Source organism: Leptidea sinapis, chromosome Z (assembly GCF_905404315.1).
Source record: "Leptidea sinapis chromosome Z, ilLepSina1.1, whole genome shotgun sequence".
Taxonomy (NCBI): Eukaryota; Metazoa; Arthropoda; class Insecta; order Lepidoptera; family Pieridae; genus Leptidea; species Leptidea sinapis.
In genome coordinates this window covers 12,932,957-12,955,285 of record NC_066312.1, presented here as the reverse complement: position 1 = coordinate 12,955,285, position 22,329 = coordinate 12,932,957, and the positions used below count along the sequence as shown (strand labels likewise).

The 22,329-nt window shown below is 35.0% G+C and overlaps 1 protein-coding gene and 1 non-coding gene across 2 annotated transcripts; both read right to left on the bottom strand.

Moving 5' to 3' along the window:
* Positions 1–48: 48 nt before the first annotated feature.
* On the bottom strand, positions 49–21,625 carry LOC126979043 (uncharacterized). The gene is made up of 18 exons (XM_050828221.1): positions 21,411–21,625; positions 21,215–21,342; positions 21,079–21,124; positions 20,910–21,000; positions 20,667–20,744; positions 17,461–17,686; positions 15,600–15,641; positions 15,460–15,514; positions 15,052–15,130; positions 14,361–14,486; positions 12,887–13,057; positions 8,216–8,296; positions 7,715–7,781; positions 6,649–6,761; positions 6,206–6,373; positions 5,849–5,943; positions 4,981–5,141; positions 49–3,031 (listed from the first exon to the last, which is right to left on the bottom strand). The coding sequence occupies exons 1-18, from the start codon at positions 21,539–21,541 to the stop codon at positions 2,916–2,918; spliced, it is 1,974 nt and encodes a 657-aa protein (XP_050684178.1). The 5' UTR covers positions 21,542–21,625; the 3' UTR covers positions 49–2,915.
* On the bottom strand, positions 12,226–12,300 carry Trnap-cgg (transfer RNA proline (anticodon CGG)). The gene has a single exon. It is a non-coding gene; the product is annotated as a tRNA-Pro (tRNA).
* Positions 21,626–22,329: the final 704 nt, after the last annotated feature.

Sequence of the window (22,329 nt, the reverse complement as noted above, 5' to 3'; positions counted from 1 at the left end):
TATATAATATCTCCAAAAAATGATTAAGATAGGCTAAATAAAAAAAGATTTTAATCAAAATAAAACATTTATTCAAAAACAAGTAATGTTATAAGTAAGAACTAAAAATTAATAACTTCCATATGTAGTCGAGTCATTATAACAAATAAAATATTTATTCAATAACAAATGAATAATCATATAAAAATAACTACATGAAAATACAACTACTATGAAAAAGTATTTTCCCCTCTCACTAAAAGGGCGCTATTGCTACGTGAAAACAACAAAAAAACATTTTTGCTGCGAACGTGAGGCAAAGTGATTTAAATTTCCAACCCCACGTGACCATACACCCGGGAATTACTCTGCGTTAAAAAAATAAAAAATGCGATCCGGTGCGTTCCAAAACCCATTTTAGCCTTACGTATTACCTCATTGTCACAAAAATTTATAAGTTACTTATCGAAATTTAGACTTAATATTTAAAATAAACACTAGTAAACATTATTATCGCTTACTTAAAAATATCGTGTTTGGTTTTCATAAAAATTTCAAGCATTGCAGTTTCCGAACGCAACATCTAAATAAAAAAATAAACTTATAAAACGAAATGGCGGGAAGGTATATTACGTAAAATGAGTGCGTCCAGCGATGAATTTAGTTCTCTAACTCCACAAGAGTTGAGTTTCTAATGCTGAATTTAGCTTTATACCAGAAAAGTCACGTAAAAATATCTCAAGGCGTACGAGTTATTTAATAATTGGGGACTTTCAAAAGGTGCGAAAACTTATTCAGAAACTGTGCTGTTGTCTTATTGCATGGAATATCAAAATCACGGCAACTGAGTACGCTATGGAGTATTTATTCTATGCTAAAAGCTGTTATTAAAACAAAATGTGACGCGAATATAGAAACATATCCAAAACTGTTGGCATTTTTAAAAAGGAATTGGGAAGGATACAAGTCTAAAAAAACTAAAGTATTCACTGCACCTGAAATTGAAAAATTTGTTAACGAAGCACCAGACTACAAATTCCTTGGTATGAAAGTAAGTAAATCGGTACTAGCTTTATCATTAAGCACCTATACTGGATTAATTTTTTACCTAAAAAACAAATGTGAAACTAATTTATTTTTATACTTTACTAGTTGACCCGAGAGACGTTGTTGTGTATGTCTATACTAATATTATAAAGAGGAAAGATTTGATTGTTTGTTTGTTTGCATTGAATAGGCTCCGCAACTACAACCGATTTGAATAATTCTTTCACTGTTGGGAAGCTACGTTATCCCCGAGTGTTATAGGCTATATAACATTTTCAAAAAAATTAGGGATCCGTACTAAAAGTGCAGTAATGCAACCCAAGGTGTAAATTTACGTACGCGAACGTCGCGGGGTATCAGCTAGTAATAAATAAAATAATGTTTTTTATGAATTTATCAAAAATATATCATATAACATCAAGAATTATTTCGTAAAATATGCTCCCTGTTGTTGTAATGAAATTGTTTTAGAGCAGAACTGTCAAACCGTGCGTCAATAAATTCTCTCATTGAAAATATGTCCATACAAAACAAATATGTTTTAAAACGCCACGGCGGCTGGAAATCCAGTACAGTTGCTGAAGATTGAAGATTCTAATCCAAAATTTGCAAGAGCATTATAAAGTCAATTAATTTAAAAATTCCGACGGATAGCTCACGCCCTTCTAGTTCGAAAGAAGACGTTATTGAAAGTCGTCTACTTTTACCACGCTCTTTTGAATGCCCTCCGAAACGCACAAACCTAGAGACAGAAATCTTACCTAATACGCAAGTAAATAATCAATCAAATCAAAAAAATCAATGAATCACAGTTCCAAATAAAACTGTTACCTTTAATCTGCAATATTTCAGTAATTTTACTTTCAACTTTTGATTTTTTATGAGGGTTTGATATTTATAATAAAAATTGTTAAATATTATCATAATTGTTTCTCTTACCTATAACACTTTTCTAGCTAGTCGAGGTGAAAAGTTGTATGTTTCACACGAGAGCAACATTTTTTTTTGTCTCGTGCCTAGTAGTCAAGGCCTCAGTAGTCTACATTAGAATTGAATTCTAGACTACTTCGCCGATTCGTGATTTAAAGTCAGCACTTGCAGCAAAAAATAACTTTGCTCACATGTTGAACAAATAACTATTTAATTTTTTGGGTTTATATAATATAGTATACTTATATATGACACTCACAAAAATTTGGATTTCTATTGGTAATAGTAAGAATACTTTATATTTAAAACATAAAAATAACCACATATCTAAGAATCAATAATTTATATACGTTTGTATATACTGTATTAAAACAACAAAAATGATTAAATACTAATATTATAAATGTGAATATAAGTTTGTTTATTACGCTTTCACGGCTAAATCTTGACACTGAACCGATTTTGATGAAATTTTATACATAAGCTTGGAAATGGACATAGGCAACCTTTAATTGCGAAAAAATAAATAGAGGGGTTGAAATAGGGGATGGAAGTTTCTATGGGAATTCGTCATTTTCGGAAATAAAACCACAGGGACGAAAAAAAAAGCATACTACCACATTAAAGGACGGCAACACTTCTCTCGACCTATTGTTGCGTATGTATCCATAGGCGGTTGCCTCACCTCTCCCCATACCTCTTGCTCGATTGCCCCCTCTTATGTAAAAAAAAACTTTGTATTTAGGCACTTGATAAGTAGTAATTTATAAACATTTAGAGCCTTTTTGAAACTTTGTTCAAAACATCCGATGCTGCCCAAAGTAACAATTCTAAGCGGACGAAGTTGCGAGTTAAAGCTAGTATTAAATTAAAAATAAAATCAAAGAGTTAATAATAAAGTTATTTCCATAAAATATTAAAAATCCTAAATTATGTCCAAAGAAGGAATTATATTTTATTCAGACAGTTGAGTTCGCAGCAAATTGTGCTATCATCCGAGGGCCCAGGGATATATTTTGAATGTGTGTTGTGCCCGGAACTTTACTGATTTCTATGAAGCCATAATGTTTCAATTCTGTAAAGAAATAATTGAATTCCATATCATGATGTAAAACATATCATTGTTTATATATCGTTTCCAAGGTTTAAGAGGTGTTTGAGAACTAATTTGGTATAATTTTTAGGGTTCCGTACCTGAAAAGGAAAAACCGTAACCCTTATAGGATTACTCTGGTGTCCGTCCGACCGTCTGTCAAGAGCATTTATCTCGGGAACGCACGCAGATTCTTGGGTTGAAATTAAAAGGACAAAATAAAAAGATACCAAGTGACATGTTCAAGGCGCCCGCGTGGCATGTATAACGATCTATTATTCATATGGTCCTTAACAACGATATCATAGATATTAATGTCAGTTTTTTTTTAATGGAAGAGGAGGAAAAACAAAATCTTTATAGCGGTAGAATGTGGGCCAGCTTGAAGTATTGCTGTGCTCTATTTATGACGCATAGTTTCTCTTCTTCGAACCAAATTTAGCTTTGCCATCCAGACGACGACGGATTTGGCAATCGCTTGAGATTTCGAGACCCGGTATTCCGATACTACGTAGGCTTTAAGGGCACCTACCTTTTCGAAAAGCAGTGATACGACAAATGTTTTTTTTGTGGTAAGCGCGCAAACTTTTGTCTTCTGAGGGACAAGGTTAATTTTACCCCATTCCCGTCGGTGATTCTCCGAGAGACCTGCATGGTCCGTGTATACGGCATCACCAGTGCTATCGTCTGCAAATCATTGGAGATCCTCCAACAACAAGGTACTCCAACATATCATTGATATGCAGAAGAAACAGTGTAGGAGATAGCGCAAACCATTGAGGAACTCCAGCGTTCATGGGCTTCGGATTCGAGCAATAACTGTCGACAACGACCTCTATGCATGCTGCGCCCAGTGAGGAAGCTGGAGGTCCACTTGCATAAATTCTCGGAAAGCCAAAATAATGGAAGTATTGAGAGAAGCGCCTTAATCCATACACAATCAAAGGCCTTCGCTGTCTCCGGGCCAACTACCAGGCCTACTTGCTTGCTATCCATAGCCTCCGCCCATCTATGTGTTAGGTACACCAGAAGGCCCGCCGATCGACCCTGGCGAAGGACGTATCTGCTGTCATTCTTGATCAACTGGGGACCCTATAGGTATACCAAGAGCTCCATGATTTTGGACAGCAGAGAAGTAATAGATATAGGCCTGTAGTTGCTGGATCCGAACTGTCCCCCTTTTTTTGGATCGGATGGTCAAGGGATGACTTCCATGAGTCCGGGACTACGCCTTTTGAATATGAATGCCCGAATAAATGCGTTAGCACCGGCGTAAACTCAGGGGCACACGTTCTTAGCACGACAAAATCAAGTCAAAGTCATCCAGCCCGCTCCACTTCTCCATCGTCGTTCGTCCATCGAAAACAGAGCTCGCCGAACTGTTTTCTGTCTGAACACGTATATCCTCCCTAACGTACCTACGCATACTCCAACTTGAGGAAAAAAGTATGCTCAATTTTTAGCCCGAGGTACGTTACATATGATATATCGCTAGGTTGAGATATCTGCGTCTCCGTAAGGAAACACGAGGTCTCAAGATGAATAACGTTTAAATTGGAGTGCATTCCCCTAATGTTGCAAAAGTCGACATTTTGCCGTGGTGTTGCTGCCTCTTTTGTTCTCGGACTTGCGCGGTTCTATGCCCTCTCCAAAATACGATGGCCGGCGTCCCGAGCGAGAATCCTCAGGAGGGATTCTCCGACTCTGGTAGAGTAGCCACCTGGGGTTAAATCTCTTCGAGGACCGGTGACATATTCTGGTTACTTTTTAAATGATTATTTGTCATGTGTTTTTTGTATAATAACAGGACTTCATAAATGTTATCACACTCCCAGAACAATATGAAAACGTGTTTCTTTATCATCAATTTTATAATTTGTGAATATTATGCCACGCCTGTGCAAATAATATTTGCTCTCAATAATACTTACTGATAACCGACATGAAACACTTCGCGACAATTATTCGCCTATGTCCTGGATACTCGGCCGGATTCTCGGCCAGCAGCTGCTCAAAAGTTATCGATTGAGGTGTACCCGACGACAGCAGCCGCCATATCTTGATCATGGTGCCTTCTGAACCCCACTCAGTTCTGTTTTGAAATCGAAAAAAGATGTCGTTTATGAAACTTGATTCAAGGTTGCAATAATTCATAACTTTACATTTAAATTAATTTAGAATATGATTTATTATTTTAATAAATTAATAATTAATCAATCGATTTCGTATACATTATTTCAGACTTACCTACTTTTAACGGTACCTAGGTTTAATGTACGTATAAAAGATAGAAAAACTAATTTTATAACCATTGTGTGATATAATTTAATCCTTGCAAAGCATGGTTTCGCTGCTAGTTAGTTATCAATAAAATCATTGGTCTGACACCTGCTACATAGACTATTTAAATCCCTTATTTAAATACCTATGGAGCAGATAATTTTGATTTATATAAGAAAATGATTCGGTAAACTACACATTTGAAACGATGGTACATTACTCCCAGATATTAACATTATATCATATAGTAGATCTTAGGTACAACATGCTATTTTGAGACAAGACGGAGGGTCTTTGTAAGCTTCACATCTGTAGATTTAACAATAATATCATTATCAAGTTTGTTTTTTAAGGGAATGGAATATACGAATGCACATGTTCAGACGGGTCAATTATAATCCGCATGCGAAAGGTAGCAAGGATGAACATTGAAAATTTTAATTATATGCTATCGAAAAATTAAGCTACGTCCGTCGACGGAGTGTTGAAGTAAAATAAACTATCGCAATCCAGTCTTACCTCACAAACGTCATAGAACTGGTTGTAGTCACTGAGTCTCCAAGTGAGACTTTAGTTCTGTCCGGACTTCCGTTCGCCGACTCGCTACGTTCAGTCTGCGGGATTTATCATTTTAAAACATATAAGACGGATACCTTGTTTAATTTAAAGGTTATTATAGTTAAAGAAATTATAAGCCAGCCCCAATGAAATCTCATGAGCAGCATCTGCAAACTGCAACCAGGCGCTCCTCCGCTCGTTATATCAAGCATGATAGCCCCACCTCGCGAAGCATCGAAGAAAGTTTGGTGCCCACACTCGCTCATTGTTCCCCATCGTCCGCCCCCGCCTAATATCAGATAGAAAAGCAACTCTCACCTGCAATCCGGCGGTCGGCTGGTGAGGTTCGGGAGCCGGGAGGTCGGCCAGCCCCACTTCGCCTAACATCGACCTAAGTCTGCTAAACGCTATTTGCTCGTTGTTCGTCAAGTGTCCTGTGCTGATCTGTGCTGACTCGATACATTCACTGTGCCGAAGTCTTGGACTCTGCGGGATTCAAGAAATTGAAAACATTATTTACACTTTGGTACTACACTTATTATGGTTAAGCTAATTAGTAGCCAGCCTTATCTCGCAAAACATCGAGGTGGATCTGCTGCACGAACTCGATCGTTGTTCCACATCATCCGTCTCCAACTAATATGATATAGAGCAGTAACTTTAACCCGCAGCCAGACAGTCGACTCGTTAAGTGCGGTCGTTAGGACAGGCCTACCAGCCCTACTTCGCATAACATATAAGCAAGTCTCAACAACTCTCACCTGCAGCCCGGCGGTTGTCTCGTGAGGCGCAGGCTCAGGCAGGACTGCAAGCTCCACCTCGCCAAACGTCTGCTCATTGTTGGCTATGTTGTCTCTTTTCATCTCTAACGTGGCTGAGTAAATAAATTTTATCCAGTCACATTATCTATTTCTTTTCTATAGAAAATTTTATCAATATCTATCTAAAAACCCCTGGGTTGGTTTAATAGGTTAGTATAAAGAATTAAAGCAGGATTGCTCGGACTTGACGTTGTCCCATTGCGATTTCATGCATTCAATTCGCATAACTACAGTGGACAACGTCAGAGATTAGCATTTTGAAATTATTTTGAGTTGAGTGTTAGAACAAGAGCGACCATGAAACATTTAGTTAATTATTATTGTATAGGTTGTGTAATTTTTTTTATAGAAAACTTTTTTTTTATTTTTGTTTTATTGATAATGGAGATAGTAGTGTCTTGTGATGATTCAAACTGTGCAAAACCTTTAATTAGTGGCAAAAACTTTGCTCTGGAAAAAATATATATACCTAATTATTTTATACTAGCTGACCCGACAGACGTTGTTCTGTATATAATAAATAATGTTTTTACATGAATTTGTCAATAATATATCATAACATCAAAAATTACTTCGTAAATTATGCACCCTGTTGACGTAATGAAATTGTTTCACAGCAGAACTGTCAAACCGTGCGTCAATAAATTCTCTCATAGAAATTATGTATGGACACATCAAAGGAAAAACAAATTTGTTGTTTTTATTTAATTTAGCAGCATTTTCCTATTTATTCACCTTTAAAACCTTCTCTGGACTTCCACAAATAATTCAAGACCAAAATTAACCAAATCGGTCCAGCCGTTTTCGAGTTTTAGAGAGACTAACGAACAGCAATTCATTTATATATATATATATATATAGTTAAGTATGTAAATTTTCTTTGTATCTTTCCGCTTGCTCTCTTCTGACACCCTAGGCACGCCACTGTATTATATAACAAATATCTGCAGAAGTGCAACACTTAAATGATTTCATTAAATTTATCGATAATTTTAAAGACACCTACCAATCTCGTCTACTTCCATCGGCACATTTTGGTAAGATACAGCGACGCTACGTCTTGCTCTTTTCGCCTGTAACAACGTGGACAACAAAGTGCATTGGAAACATACACGTGATGATCGTTATAATTATAATTCACTAAAAACGGCTTGTACTGTTTAAGCGGCAAAAACTCATGAAGCATCATCAACTCATGATGAAGTTTAACGCTAACTTGTGACAAATTTTAACAATTTATTGACTTTAATTAATTAATTACAGCAATTTTAGCAACAAAATTAATGCGACAATATTCTCAATATTATAAGAAATATCGTTGTTCTGAGAATGAGCCACGTAAAAGCGTGGCTGAGTTAAGGTTGTGCTGAATATATTTTGCTCAGGTGAAAGTGAGTGCAAGGAATTCTTTGATTGGTTCAAATTTCTGTGTCGACAAATCGGCTATTTTAATTTGTTCTTCTTCCTTTCATTTCAATTCTACAACTATAGTATGCGACTATCTTACCGTATGCTGTATTTCATCCGAATTTCTTCTTAATGTTTCTCTATTATCTGTTCTCCTTATTTCAACACCTCCCAGCGATCTCTGAAACGTTCAATATAAGATTGAAATATATAGAAATAGAAGTATATTTATTTACCATTGGGAGTGAGAATAACATAGCATATTCCAAGAACATTCTGTAAAGTGTAATAAGTTCGTAAAGTGGCTATGCCATGGGGAGAGGAACTGATAAACGTTAAGCCCATCTTTTAAATCATATGACACTTAACCTATTTAATATAATATTACACAATTTTAGGTGGTCTCCGCAGAAGCATGCATTATTATCCTCTATATAATCCACTATACATTTATTGTCAAATAAGCATTAATATACTTCTTGAATTTGTGCTTAGTGCCTAGTATACTGTCTGGTACTGTTACTGTAAAATAAAATACCAAGACGTATTACGGAGCCTTTAACTCTAGCTAACTTATTACACGGCACGTACAGTATATTATTTCTTCTTTAATTTAATTAATTCAAATCACAATAATTTTATATTCATATATATGAGGGAAGGAACTTGAATGTTTCCCGAAGGAAGTCTCTTGGTCGCATATGATAATAGCCCTCTATTGGGGCACAAAAATACTATGAATAACCGCAGCATTTCGTCACAATAACAAACCGTATGACATAATGCTATGGAAGTACGGAAAATAGACCAAACGAGCTGTATTTACATCGGTCAACTGATCTTTTTAACGACAAAAGCTAAATCTATTTTCTAAGTTACTGATATGTGGGCACCATTGAATTCTTTTATGTATGGTTAATGCGAAAAAAAAACAGTCGAATCTATAAACTCCAGAGTTTTAGAATCTACCATTACCTTAACCTCTGTTTGTTTCACATTTGGTAGTTGAAATAGAATACAATTGGTTTTTTAACTATTTAACAATTTGTGATACAATTTAATACGTTTAACACACTAATCATTAAGCATTTTGCTATCCACCGAGTTGTCTTTCCGTTATAGTTAGAATAAAAGTGGCGTGTTATCAGCAAATAAAACTATTGGTATTGGTAGTTGGTTAATTTGATTGATTCCACGGGTAAGGTATCCTCATGAATATTTTTCTCTGCTAAAAACAAATTGTGGAACATCTGCTTGGGGTCCCCGTTCGAGAAATAAAGCTTTTTAAAACTAAAAATATAGTTTTGATAGATTTCTTTTATTTCATCTTCGTTATCGGTCTAAGCTGTGGTCTTCCGATTGATATGACTAGTTGTTGTCCACAATGATCTGATTCTAAGCAATTTATAAACTTTCTGTAGCAAATATATCATATAAATCATATTATCAGGGCAGGTGACAGATTTTGCAGTGATTTTGTTGCTTTGTTCGAAAAATTTTAATTAAATACAATACGTATTTAAATACGATTTAAAAAGACATAAGACATTTATTTCTTATTTGAAACCTCCACATATGATTAAGGCCTTTTTTCATTACAGATTCAAATAACAAATAGAGGACGTACGGTGGACTAATACACACATATTATGATTGCTTTCTCTAGCTGTACAAAGAATCACTTCTACGACAGCAACCTGTTTAGACAATATTTTTACAAATGTTACTATTACTAGTAAACTTATAATTAATAATCTTCAGTCCGACCATAGTGGGCAACTTAAAAAAGTAAATACAGGATTTGACAATGTCAGACCAAAACAGGTGACGATTATACCAGTTACTAGTAGCCGTCCTGAGAGGCTTAGAAATAATTTGGTAAATGCCATAACATACCAACTTAGTCTTCAATTCCTTCTGTGAGGAATTAGACAGGATTTTTACTCTAGTAACGGTAACAGTAAACAACAATAATTGTATTAATGATTGGGCAACAATGGGTAGCCACAAAAGTCGTAGAACGAAGAACTAGAAGATTATAAGAATTAGAAAAAGCGATATATGTAAAATAAATAATAGTTTAAAAAAAAACTAAAAAACACGCTTCATATAAAATTTAACTAAAAAATAGAAAATAAATTTTAATAAATTTAAATTGAAAATAGTGTAAAATATATATATATATATATATATATATATATTTTAAAATTTGAAAATCTCGAATTTTATTAAAATTAAACTGAGTACAACGTGATGCTTTTCACTGATAGGGCCCCATCAAAACAATTTGCCACGGGCCCCAAATGGTATAGTTACGCCACTGGCGATATACAAAAAATCTTCAAGTTAATTAACCTAAAAATACAAAGGAGCTATGGGGCCATTCGACTTATATTGTAAAATACGTACTTCACATGACCATCACCTGAATTAGCAATAATATTTAACGAATGCATAGATGAGAGTGTGTTCCCTGACCTCGAAATGCATATTATTAGTTATACATTTGTTTAAATCGGACAGTTCTTTTGACTCTGCTAATTTCAGGCCTATTTCAGTGCTGCCTGTTTTTAGTAAAATTTTAAAAAACTTTTGCTTCAACAGCTACAAATGCATTTTTGTTAATTATTGAACAAAAATCAATTTAGTTTCACTAGGGGCTCATCAACATTAATGGGTACTAGACTCATTGAGCACATCTTTTACACCTTGGAAGAGTCACAGGTTGCATTGGGCATTTTTTGTGATTTGTACAAAGCATTTGACTGCGTCCACCATGAAACTTTACTCGTAAAACTAAAGCATTATGAAATAAAAAATAGAGCCCTGAATCTGTTATAATCATATTTAAGCGAAAGAGTTCAGATAGTCGATGTAAATGGCAAACGGTCTTCGGATATACCTGTAGGAATAGGTGTTCCGGAGGGTTCTTTTCTCTATCCTTTCTTGTTTCTTATATATATATTAACGATCTACCGTTTGTCGATGATAGCCATGAGATTGTATTGTTTGCTGATGATACTTCACTTATTTTCAAAGTGAAGATATTGATGACGAGGTAAACAATGCACTCTCAAAGATAGTGCGTTGGTTTGAGAGGAATCATCTGCACTTAAACTGTAAAAAACAAAGTGTTTACGGTTCATTACACCAAACACAGCGGAGGTACAAACCCACGTACTTATACATGACCAGAGATTCGAACTCGTGGACACTACGGTCTTCTTGGGTATCATGTTAGCTCTCTGCGGCATATGCCGTTAGAAAGATTAGAGAGTACACGAATGTTGCCACCGCTACATTAGTATACTTCAGTTACTTTGATGACTATACTATTACTGATGACATTGATATAGTGTTTGCTCTGCAAAACACAGCTGTTCGTGCTATACATCAGCTTGGTTATAGACAGTCTCTCAAAGAAAAATTTTAAGAAATAAATATTATGACTGTTCATTGTCAGCACATTTATGAAAATTTAATATACGTTCACAAAAATTGTCACCTTTTTGCTCTTAATAGTGAGTTTCAATGTTATACCGAGAAGAAGACCGAAAACCTAGAAATAAGGGATTGCTTGTAACTAATTCTAGTAGGCTTCATAAGATCCTAACAGCTTTAAGGGTAAATGTATACACTTTTGTAATAAAGTCTCAGCCACTGTTCAGGCGTTATCTATAAATAAATTTAAATGTTTTATAAAAAAATGGCTCTGTCGTAAATCCTATTACTCCACAGCTGAATATCTAAGAGATCGGACAGCCTGGGACTAGATTATGATTATGTTATAGCAATAGCAATGACAGTACAATATTGTATATTTTGTATTAAAAAGAGCGCAAAAGAAGAATGCTGGGAGAGTTTCTTGCGCTGCTTCTTCTCTCTCAGAGCGCCATTTCTTTCCGAAGCGGCAGTAGTATCAAGTATATTAGAAATGACATCAAAAATAATTCTAAAGGAATAAATTTTGTGAAAAATAAATGCCCTTTATGAATATGTAGGCCAATTTAATAGAAGTTCAATAATAATAAACAATATGTTATGTTTTTAAAGTGATAACCCTCACTTCTAGTATTAATACACAAATAAAATTTGAAAAACAAAATTTTATGAACGATGCGGGATTCGAACCCACGACCTCCGGCGTTCCGTGTGCGGTGCTCTAACCAACTGAGCTAACCGTTCGAGTACCGCCTCGTTATAAAATTATGTTAGCTTTGTTCAACTCTCACGGAATCCGGCATCGTTCATAAAATTTTGTTTTTAAATTTTAGAAGTTCAATAGTTAAGTTTACTGTATCCAGTCTGCACTCACACTTAATTTTATTTTGTAGCATAATGACGCTACCGCCCCTTTGAAACTGTTTTTTATTGAACTCACTAACACAAGAACAATTAGATATTATATTAAAAACCCTAGTGTTAATTTTCATCCAGTGTTCACTTTCGTACTAAGAGATTGGTAATAATAAGTTTGTACCTAAAACGTACTTACGGGACCATGGGACTTTTAGCCCAGTTATCAACAGCGTTGAGATGCGATAACTTAGCCTATCTGTACAACATTTTTTCGGACTCCTGAAGTTTATCAATAAAGATCAATCGGCGCACGACACCTTCGGTTAGCGCACGGTACTTCATACCGCGCACCAAGATTGCCATCGTACTTCGGGTCCGCTGCCGGCTCGTCAGCCCTCGCGTACCGGCTTAAGAAACCAGCGCCTCAGCCTTGCAAAGTATGATAATGACAATAAAAATTAGCACACCATACCGCCATTTGAGGGTCAGCTTGCGGCGCATTCCGCTTAGCACTGAGCTTGCACTCGTACATCTGGCTCAGCTGGTGCGCCAAACCTCTGCCAGGTAGATAGCTCTCTCGCGCGGGCCTTGCGAACAATTGGTTCGCAGCAATCGTTCTGTTGCAGCGATCGTGTTCAGCAATCTGTTGAAACGTCAGTGGTGTCCCCATTGTAATTAGGTTGATAAACTAATGACGCAGTATCGCTATATATAACGTTTAATCACAAAAAGATTTTAAACCTTTGTAGGTCTATTTTATGTTACTTGACCGCTTGCGCGCAAATAAGAATCAATTTAGAAAATAATACATTTTTCGTTCCATTTTCTGAAATAAAAAAAGTGAGTCGTCGGCAATTGAACATCAAGTTGGAACTTTGTGTACATTAAGTATTATTGAAAATGGGGAAAAATAAGAGTTTGGCGCTTCAACTAGACAAATAATTGTAAATTTGCATTTAAATCAAATGTGGACGTACAGGAGAATAACTGACCCTTTGAGATCTTCTGTAAAGAAAGATTCTAATGCTATTTGACTATTATTATAATGGACAGGCCCAGTTAAGATATACGTACGTGTTGCTAAACAAGACTCATTTAAAAGCTCCAACCAGATAAAAAAGTGAAGTTTATCCACCTAATGACTAAAAAAGTCTCCTCAAAAAGGGTAAACCGAAGATTAGTGGAAGCTAAACTGTTTGGGAGGATTTCTCGAAAGGAACCGCTGCAGATCAAGCAACACCAACATAAGCGATTATTATTCGCAATACAATATGTTAATTGGACGGTACGAGAATGGAAATAAGTGTTATTCTCAGATGAAACAAAAATAAACATAAATTCAGACGGAAATAAACCATGCTTTCTATTATTAATAGACAAGGAGCATAATCAAGCATGGTGGTGGCAATAACAAATGTCTTGATATTGTCATCTGTTCGAAAGGTACAATTTTGTATTTCTAATTATGTCCACCACGTTATAACGCGAGATAATTACATGCAGTTAGCGTGTAGAAAAAGGATTAATGCATCTCCTGGCAATTCAGTTAATTGGGAGTTCCAATACCTCCCAGCTTCAACATGAGTTCGAAGGAACCATTTTCATGAGAACCTTCTGCAAATGGTTCATTATAGTAGCTTAGTTGCTATCCGTGAATAAGACAGCATTACAAAATCCCGGAGGCCATCTGTTGTATTTTAATGTCGACTTGGATAGGGCCTCCACGGGAAGATTGCATTATTTTTAAGATGAACGAAACTCCAGACATGGTTACAAATGTCCCTATTCCAGGAGACGTGTCATGACACAATACACACACATACAAGGACAGTGACGTATTAAGGCGTCTTCTGGAATAAGGAACTATTATTAAAGTAATAATTATTAATTAAAAGTAAAAAGTAAAATATCGAGTTATTAATTCATAATTATATTAATTAACTAACCTCAGCGCGCACTTCTACATATATATTATGAATACGCGATCGCATATAGGTTGACGATAATTTAATACTTCTATCAATAATCAATTTGCGCCTCCGTTTCTTTTCCAACAGCTCCCTCTCCAATTCCTAAAAGTATATTTTTGACTTAAGCTGGCAAGATATAAAAAACTACCCTAGAAATAAAAACTACTTCAGATGTAGTAGCTAAGCGTACCCATGCCTATACAGTACCTACTCGATCAAAAGTAGAAAAATTCCTCTTATCCGTTAAGTTCTTGAAGGGAGATATTGACACCGGTATTTAACGCCTATACCGGCAGGTTTGATATCTCCAAAGGTGTCAGACAAGATTATGTAGCCTCGCCTGGTTGTTCAACTTATTCATGGATCGCTGCATGAATGATATGAGAGAAATCGAATGTGGGATCGTTATGGAAGGATTGTGTGTTAACTTCCTTTTGTAAGCCGATGATATTATAATCAATTTCTCTAATTAACTCAACCATAAATATGATCTAACTACTTCAATATTCATCATATATTGTTATTGGGTTGAACAAGGACATCCTACAGAAAGACAAAAAATTCAAATCTCGTAGAATTGTTGTCAGTGTATTTTTTTTTTAAATATTAAATAAGTAATAACAGACAGAGCCTACAGAATTATAAAATAATATAGATAAGTACTTACGCTTTGTGCAATCGACTCCAATGACATATTCAGGACTTCTGCTCTCTCTTGCGTCCGCGTCGGTTCAATTACGCTAGCCCTAAAATTTGAAGTAACAATAATTAGTGCCAAATGCTTTGCCGGTACGCGGCTACTATCTACTACATTTATGTTATCGAACTGTCTTCCAAACACTTTTGCAGCACAATTCCTAGTGTCTGTCCTCTACTTGAGAACTTTAACAGTTAATTCATTAATTTAATTGCTTTTACACATAATATTATGTTACTTTCCTTATTGGAATGGTCTTCCTGTGTAACATTTTAAGGTATCAAAACTTAGCAAATTGTTGCATCACTCTAGGAACATCAAAACAGGATAGAACATAATATAGGAATAATGGATGGTATAAGGTTACTAGAGACTGACTTCTCCCCAGGAACAGGAATTTCAGGAGACAGGATATCGGATGTTTCGGGAATTTCTGGGAAAAAATAAAATAAAATAGGCTTTCACGAAAAACGAGAAAGTAAGGATCAAATAAGAATTATATTCGTTATTGTGTATACCTTTGTGCAGATCAACAGAAGGGCGAAGATTGTCACCGGTGGCTGAAACATGATAATTACTAGTATTCAGTATACAAATGTTTTAATACGTTTATGATGAAAAATAATATTAACATTATATAAACGTTGTTAGAAAATAAAACACTTTGTTTAAAACATCATAATTTAGGACATTTTACTAACAATTATTATGGTTTTTTTTTTCCAAATTTAAATTATTAATATTATTAATTGTTTTCTTTTTAATTGTGATTATGACATATCTTAAATTATAAACTGTAAATTTATCTGTAATTTAATTAATATCAAACTAAACTCAACAGTATTATGTAATTTAATTTAAGTTAAGATTGTTTTGTAAAATGCCTTTAATTATGTTCCTTCAGTACTTTCAGTTTTTCTCAAGGCATTGAAATTTTAATTAAAACAATTTTATCTACACCAATGCTTTAAATCCTCTATTAAAGATTCTGAAACAGTTAGCTTATTGCCAACATTAAAACACCCAATGTTTTAATAACCATTACATCATCCAAACGAGTGTTGTAATGTTGTACTGAATTTCATTACAACACTCCTATGTTTTTTTTTCGATCCCTTCATGCGCAAAGAGTTTCAATTCAGCCACATTCTTATTGCTCGATGCGTGGTATCTGTATGAATTTTGAAAAAAGAACATTTTCGTTTATGCGCGTTCCACACTACCAGAACGTCGCGCGCCCTAAAAAAAGTAGCTTATTCGAATCTCCGCCATTTTTCTTCGATATTTTTATTGTTTTGTTTACAAAAATGAGCGATTCTTTTTAAACGCTGAATATTCGAGTGAATTTTAATTATTGCACTATATAAAATGTAAATTACTACTAAAATAAATAATTGATACATTAATACTTAGTTTATTTGTATATAATCAGTAATTAATGATATTAGGCTACTACTAGGACTGGTGTTTTAATGTTAGCATTAAGCTAACTGTTTCAGAATCTTTTAGAGGATTCATATTCTGGGTGTAGATAAAGTCTTGTATGCAACTGTTGATAATTAGGTATTAAAACACTCATGTGATACTATTATCACACTCGGCTTCGCCTCGTGAGATAAATCCATATTCGTGTTTTAATACCCCTTATTACACAACAGTTGCATAAATAACTATTACTTTACACAACTTTTAGGGTTAACATTTAAGAACTTTTTATACTATGGCGAACCATTTTGCTAGTCTATCTGATGGCATGTGGGTGATGGCTATCTAGCGGGAAGTCTTTCAAATATTATAATGTTCAATAGTAAATACCGATACGATATACTGAAGCAAAAAAGGAAGATTCACAGCTAGCGAGGCAGGATATGATATTGCATTGTATTTGTAACTCGATTGACGGTGTCGTACTCGTCGTAACAGTGTGGTATCCAAACAGTTGGTCTGTGTTTTTCAATCTGTGAGTCACGACCCCTAGGAAGGTCACGATCACGGAGGAAGCCTTATTTGGGGGAATGTCGGCAAAAGCAAGAGTACTATAATAAAACACAATTTAAGTGAAAATAAGGTTTTGCTTTTTTCAATAATTTGTCAAATAGTGGTGCTATTTTTCAAATGTTAACAATCAAATCATTTTCTAATTGAAGTCTATTTCTCGTAGAGAATGTCACTTTACTCAGGTATGAAGTGGCGATTGCTACTAAGTAAGTTCTTTAGAGCTATCCTTGCCATCACTGGATATTCTTGTTAATTATATTATAAATTATGTATTTATCTTATTGTCCCTTCACAATCGTCGTCAGAATTTTAAACTGTAATAATGGGGTCGCGAAATAAATAAGATTGAAAAATACTTACTTAGGGTATCAGTTCACTTACATTTATTCAGTGTGGAGACCTCGTATTCGGAAATTTTCTCCATGAGGGCGCGGGCGTCGCGGACGGCAAGCTGTGACACGTCCCCCGACCTCCCGACAGTAATGTCCAGAGCTGTCATGTCCACACTAGGGCCGGCCCCACCTATCTCGCGGGCTAACATCTTCTCCATCGTGTCGTCCATAAACAAATTCAATGCTTCGTCGGGGTGCAGCTCACCGAAATTCTCCTGCAGAAAATATCTCGTATGTTGTATATAACAATAACTGAACCAACTAAAAATGTCACACATCTATTAAGCCTCCGACCAGGCCTAGTCTGTGCTTATCAAGTCGCGTATTTATTTTTAAAAAAATCAACATTTTAAATTGCACAATACCACTAATAATACTCCAATTAGGATACTATCTATTAACTAATCCACCAAAAAGAAATATAGCTTCCCTCATGATCGAATGGGTAGCGATCTTATCGATGGTATCGATGGCGGCGGCCATTGAAAGGAAGGGAAAGCTTGGAGGTTAGTTTTGAGGTAGCGAAAGCCTTCAATCGTGTTTTGCACAAGGTTCTTCTCTGGAAACTTTCATCGTACCTACGAGCTTCCTGAGTCTCATCTTGAAAAGGTCGCGGTATGAAGTAAAATGAAACTTCGTCGAGTTAATGCCCATGACACAAAGTTTTCGGGTTAACTACAAAAAACTCCATTTGTCGTTTCACCACCTATCAACAACATTCCAACCATAATGCCTCGCCTACTATCAAAACACTGCGAGGCCTCAACATGTCGAGCGACTTCCGCAGTCATCTAGACTCCAAATTCAAGCGATTTTTAATCTGATGGACCAGAACTTCTACTTAATTTGTCACGGGGAGTATTATGAATAGCTACACAATAAAACTGAAAACAAAATTTTATGAACGATGCGGGACTCGAACCCACGAACTCTCGCGTTCCGTGCGAGCGCTCTTTCCAACTGAGCCAACCGTTCGAGTACGTCACATCGTTTATAAAATCTAGTTTGCTTTGGTCAACTCTCTGGGTTGTGGCAATAATATCAATCTACAGTAAAGTGTGTAGTAGATTTATATTTTATCTGGTGTCTGCACTGTAACAACACACAACTATTGCCAAGTGTTATAAATGCTAGAAACTATAAATAAATAATAAAGTTCTCGATTCCAATTAAGTGCACTTTATTCAACAGACTCCGTTGATTGGAAATGCAAAAATTTGACAAATGTTGCAAGATTTAAGCGACTGTCACGCATATTGCCAGATATGGATGCAGAAGAGAACACCGACAGGGAAGTTGTATCATTAAATGTGCACAACAAGCAAATAATATTACTCAACAGATATTAATGGACATACGGCGGGAGTTCGAGAAATCATAAGAGAAGAACTACAACGTACATTAAATTTTATTCGAACAAAATCGATGAATATGAAGACAAGATTTGAGGATGGTTAATCAAAATAAAGATCTTAAAAACTAAATACAAGGGACATGGCTGCAGACCGCCCGCACCCAGAAGCGCCCTGTTACCGACGCAGAGTTAGAAGGTGCCATCAACAACACAACCTACTTGAGGGTACTGTTGAACTGGAATGACTTCATACCAGTATTACCCCAACACAACATAATTACACTCCACATAAATATTAGATCTATGATTATGTACTTTACCCAGTTAGAATATGACCTTGTCAACACGGAATGTAACATCCTAAAGGCTGTGAAAAATATTCAAACTGAAGGACTAACAGACTGACCATCATAACACAGGAAATATGTAAGTAATTAAGAACAAACTCATCCCCATGGCTATACCACTGTAGACATATGTATATATGTCTACTGTGTAAGGTATACCTTACATGATTTCTTATGGGTGTGTCTACAAATGTGTTATATCTATTAAAACTTTTTTTAAAGTGAAAAAAAAATTTTATTTTATATATATATATATACAATTCGAATGTTTCTAGCGTACACTGAAGTAAATGTATATGTGTAATGTGTAACTTCTTGCACTGCTGATTGGCAGTCACCTAACTTACATTATGCATGCTCTTAATGGCTTGTAACTAATTCTATTAGGCTTCATAAGATACATAATAGCTTTAAGGGTAAATGTATACACTTTTATAATTAAGTCCCAGCCACCGTTCAGGCATTATCTTTAAATTAATTTAATGTTTTATAAAAAAATGGCTCTAATGGCTGTAAATCCTATCACTCCACAGCTGAATACCTAAGTGATCAGACAGCCTGGGACTAGATTATGATTATTTTATAGCGATAGAAATTACTGTACAATATTGTATTTTTTTTATTGAATAGAGCGCAAAATAAGAATGCTGGGAGAGTTTCTTGCGCCGCTTCTTCTTTCTCAGAGCTCCATCTGTTTCCGAAACAGTAGTAGTATCTAGTATATTAGAGATAACATCAAAAAGAATTCTTAAGGAATCAATTTTGAGAAAATAGATGAATTTTTATGCCTGTCTGTACTTTCATAGAAATAGAATCAGGATCACTCAAATGGACAAAAAAGCAGTATATTAAGCACAATTGGACACAGTTCCTGAAAAACATTCTAAGCCACAAAAACCACATTTTAAGGAATTTGTGTTTAAAGTCTAATAAATATTAGGGTATTCCATACATGTGGGTTGGGCTACTAAGTCATGATGTCATTTAGAGACAAAGACAGCCCTACTGTGACAGTAGGGCTGCCAGTGTTTGTCAGTCTGTAAATTGAGACAGTCCGTAAGTTTTGTGTTCTTAATTCAATTTTGACATGATTGTGGTTTGGAACATTTTTCTGGAATTACATCCAATTAGGAGCTTAGTACCAAAATCAATACATAATTCATGAAAATTTGATAAATATTCTTACTGTGGTTAGGTAATAATAAAATACAAATCAGTCTTAGTTATTTTTTTTTTGAGTAAATTGTGTGAATTGGATAAAAACCAGCCTTTATAATACATAAAAGTAATGTAAGTTTTGTTAATTATCTTTTAATAAGCCTTAATAAATGTGACTTTTAGAAATGCATTTACAGCCATTTTTGTAACTGTCTTGGATTTTATTTTGAAGTATAATAATATATTCTTATAAGTGTAGGTATCATTACTTATAATAATAATAGGAATATTAACTTATAGAGATTCATAAATGTGTAACAATGAGAAAATAATTACATCCCACACTCGAATCTCTGGTAGTGTTACTTCTCGTAGTGTTATGTCCTGTACACGTGCCACTGTATTACCAGCATTCTGAAAATAAACAAAAACCTCCAATTAATCAACATTCATATTGAGTTCTAGAATTAAAAAACAATGGCAGTCTTTGAGGTTCAGTTCAAACAGGTTCACTTAATTGTAGCTGTATCTTACATGTAAGGAACAGTTCCTTCAAGTAATGTATGCAGAATTATTTACCTCTATTAGTTCTTCTAGATTGGGCCCCACCTCTTCTACCTCTTCTTGTTGTCTAGGTAAACTTAGTCTTTTTGGCCTTTGAATTGTCGGGCTAAAATTTTATTTATCATTAGTATGATAATATACTTAATTCTTAAGTATATATCTGAGTAATCAAATCAGTAATAACCTCCTAGACGGTGCAGTTACATTTATTCTGATAGTCCAGAGCTCGCCTGAAAATTACATACACAGTTGCCAAATATATTTAAAGATTTCAATATTAAATTTGAAGTACAAAAATGGGGTTTATAAACGATACAAACCAACTAATAATTCTGCTTGTCTTGCGTAAAGCCTCACTAGTCCACGCATAAGTTGAGAACTCAAACGCAACGAAAACCTTCTAGAAGGATTTCCAGACTCTTGGGCAATAAGTTCGAGTAAGTGGTTACTGTAAATATTTCAATAAATAAGAGCACAATTCTAGTAAAACTCAGCACACAGGGTTTAAACACTAACCATAATGCAGAAATATTCTGCGAACGAACTTGTGGAGCCCTAATCTTTGCAAAACGACGAGGCCAAGAATCAGCTAGCCAACACAAGTGGAAACGTCCACCTCTACGCAGTGATTCAATAGGATAAAACATTTTTAACAGTTAGCTTTGATACTATTTTTTAATTAAACTAAATAAGAAATAAAGTAACAAATAACCCAACAAAAAATTTAAATTTTTAAAAGTTTAAGCGCGGTAGAAATTGACCAGTTAAGCGTCACGATAGATTTTTTATTTTATTTTGTGGCACGGGATGCAAGTCCATAGGATACGATAGACATTAGACGGTATTGCCAAGGTTTCTAGATTGTAAGTGTATGTTTTTCCGCAAACAATTTTATGATCTAGTGCTAAAATAAAACTTAATATTATGTTTTTTTACTTATAATCTATCGTTTTAGCATTCTGCTAAAAAACTGTAAGGAAAAATATATTATGGATATTATTTTATGAAGCTGCATTATAATCATATTTAAGAAACCGCCTTTATTAATTGGAAAGTAACTATGTCTACTATAATTTCAAGTCTATAAAATTTCATTGAATCTTAATCTTGAAACAGATTGGACAGATTTTTTTTTTTTTTAAATATCAATAGTTGCAAACAATTGACGGTAGGTGGCGATTTGCGCCCATATGTACAACCTTTAAATGTGTACACCCGCCTGATTAAAAGCTAGTAGGAAAGATGTACCTATTCGAGCTGCGCGCTCCAAGCACTTTGGTCAGGTATAGTCAATCTATATTGAGTAAATTGACATCTACTGACTACAAGCCAATTGATTCATACACAAATATGATTGCACTTCGATTAGGGGCATGCAGTGATAAATAATAAACACAAGTTGTGTACCTCCCAGTGACCTCCCAGTCCTAACGCT

What these genes read in the sequence shown, in the direction of transcription:
- LOC126979043 (XM_050828221.1), bottom strand. Translation starts at nt 21,541, where the DNA reads ATGTTTTATCCTATTGAATCACTGCGTAGAGGTGGACGTTTCCACTTG. An exon ending in ATCTAGAAGAACTAATAGAG is followed by an intron (nt 20,745 to 20,909) that starts GTAAATAATTCT and finishes GTTTATTTTCAG; the next exon opens with AATGCTGGTAATACAGTGGC. An exon ending in ATGTAGAAGTGCGCGCTGAG is followed by an intron (nt 13,058 to 14,360) that starts GTTAGTTAATTA and finishes ACGTTTCAACAG; the next exon opens with ATTGCTGAACACGATCGCTG.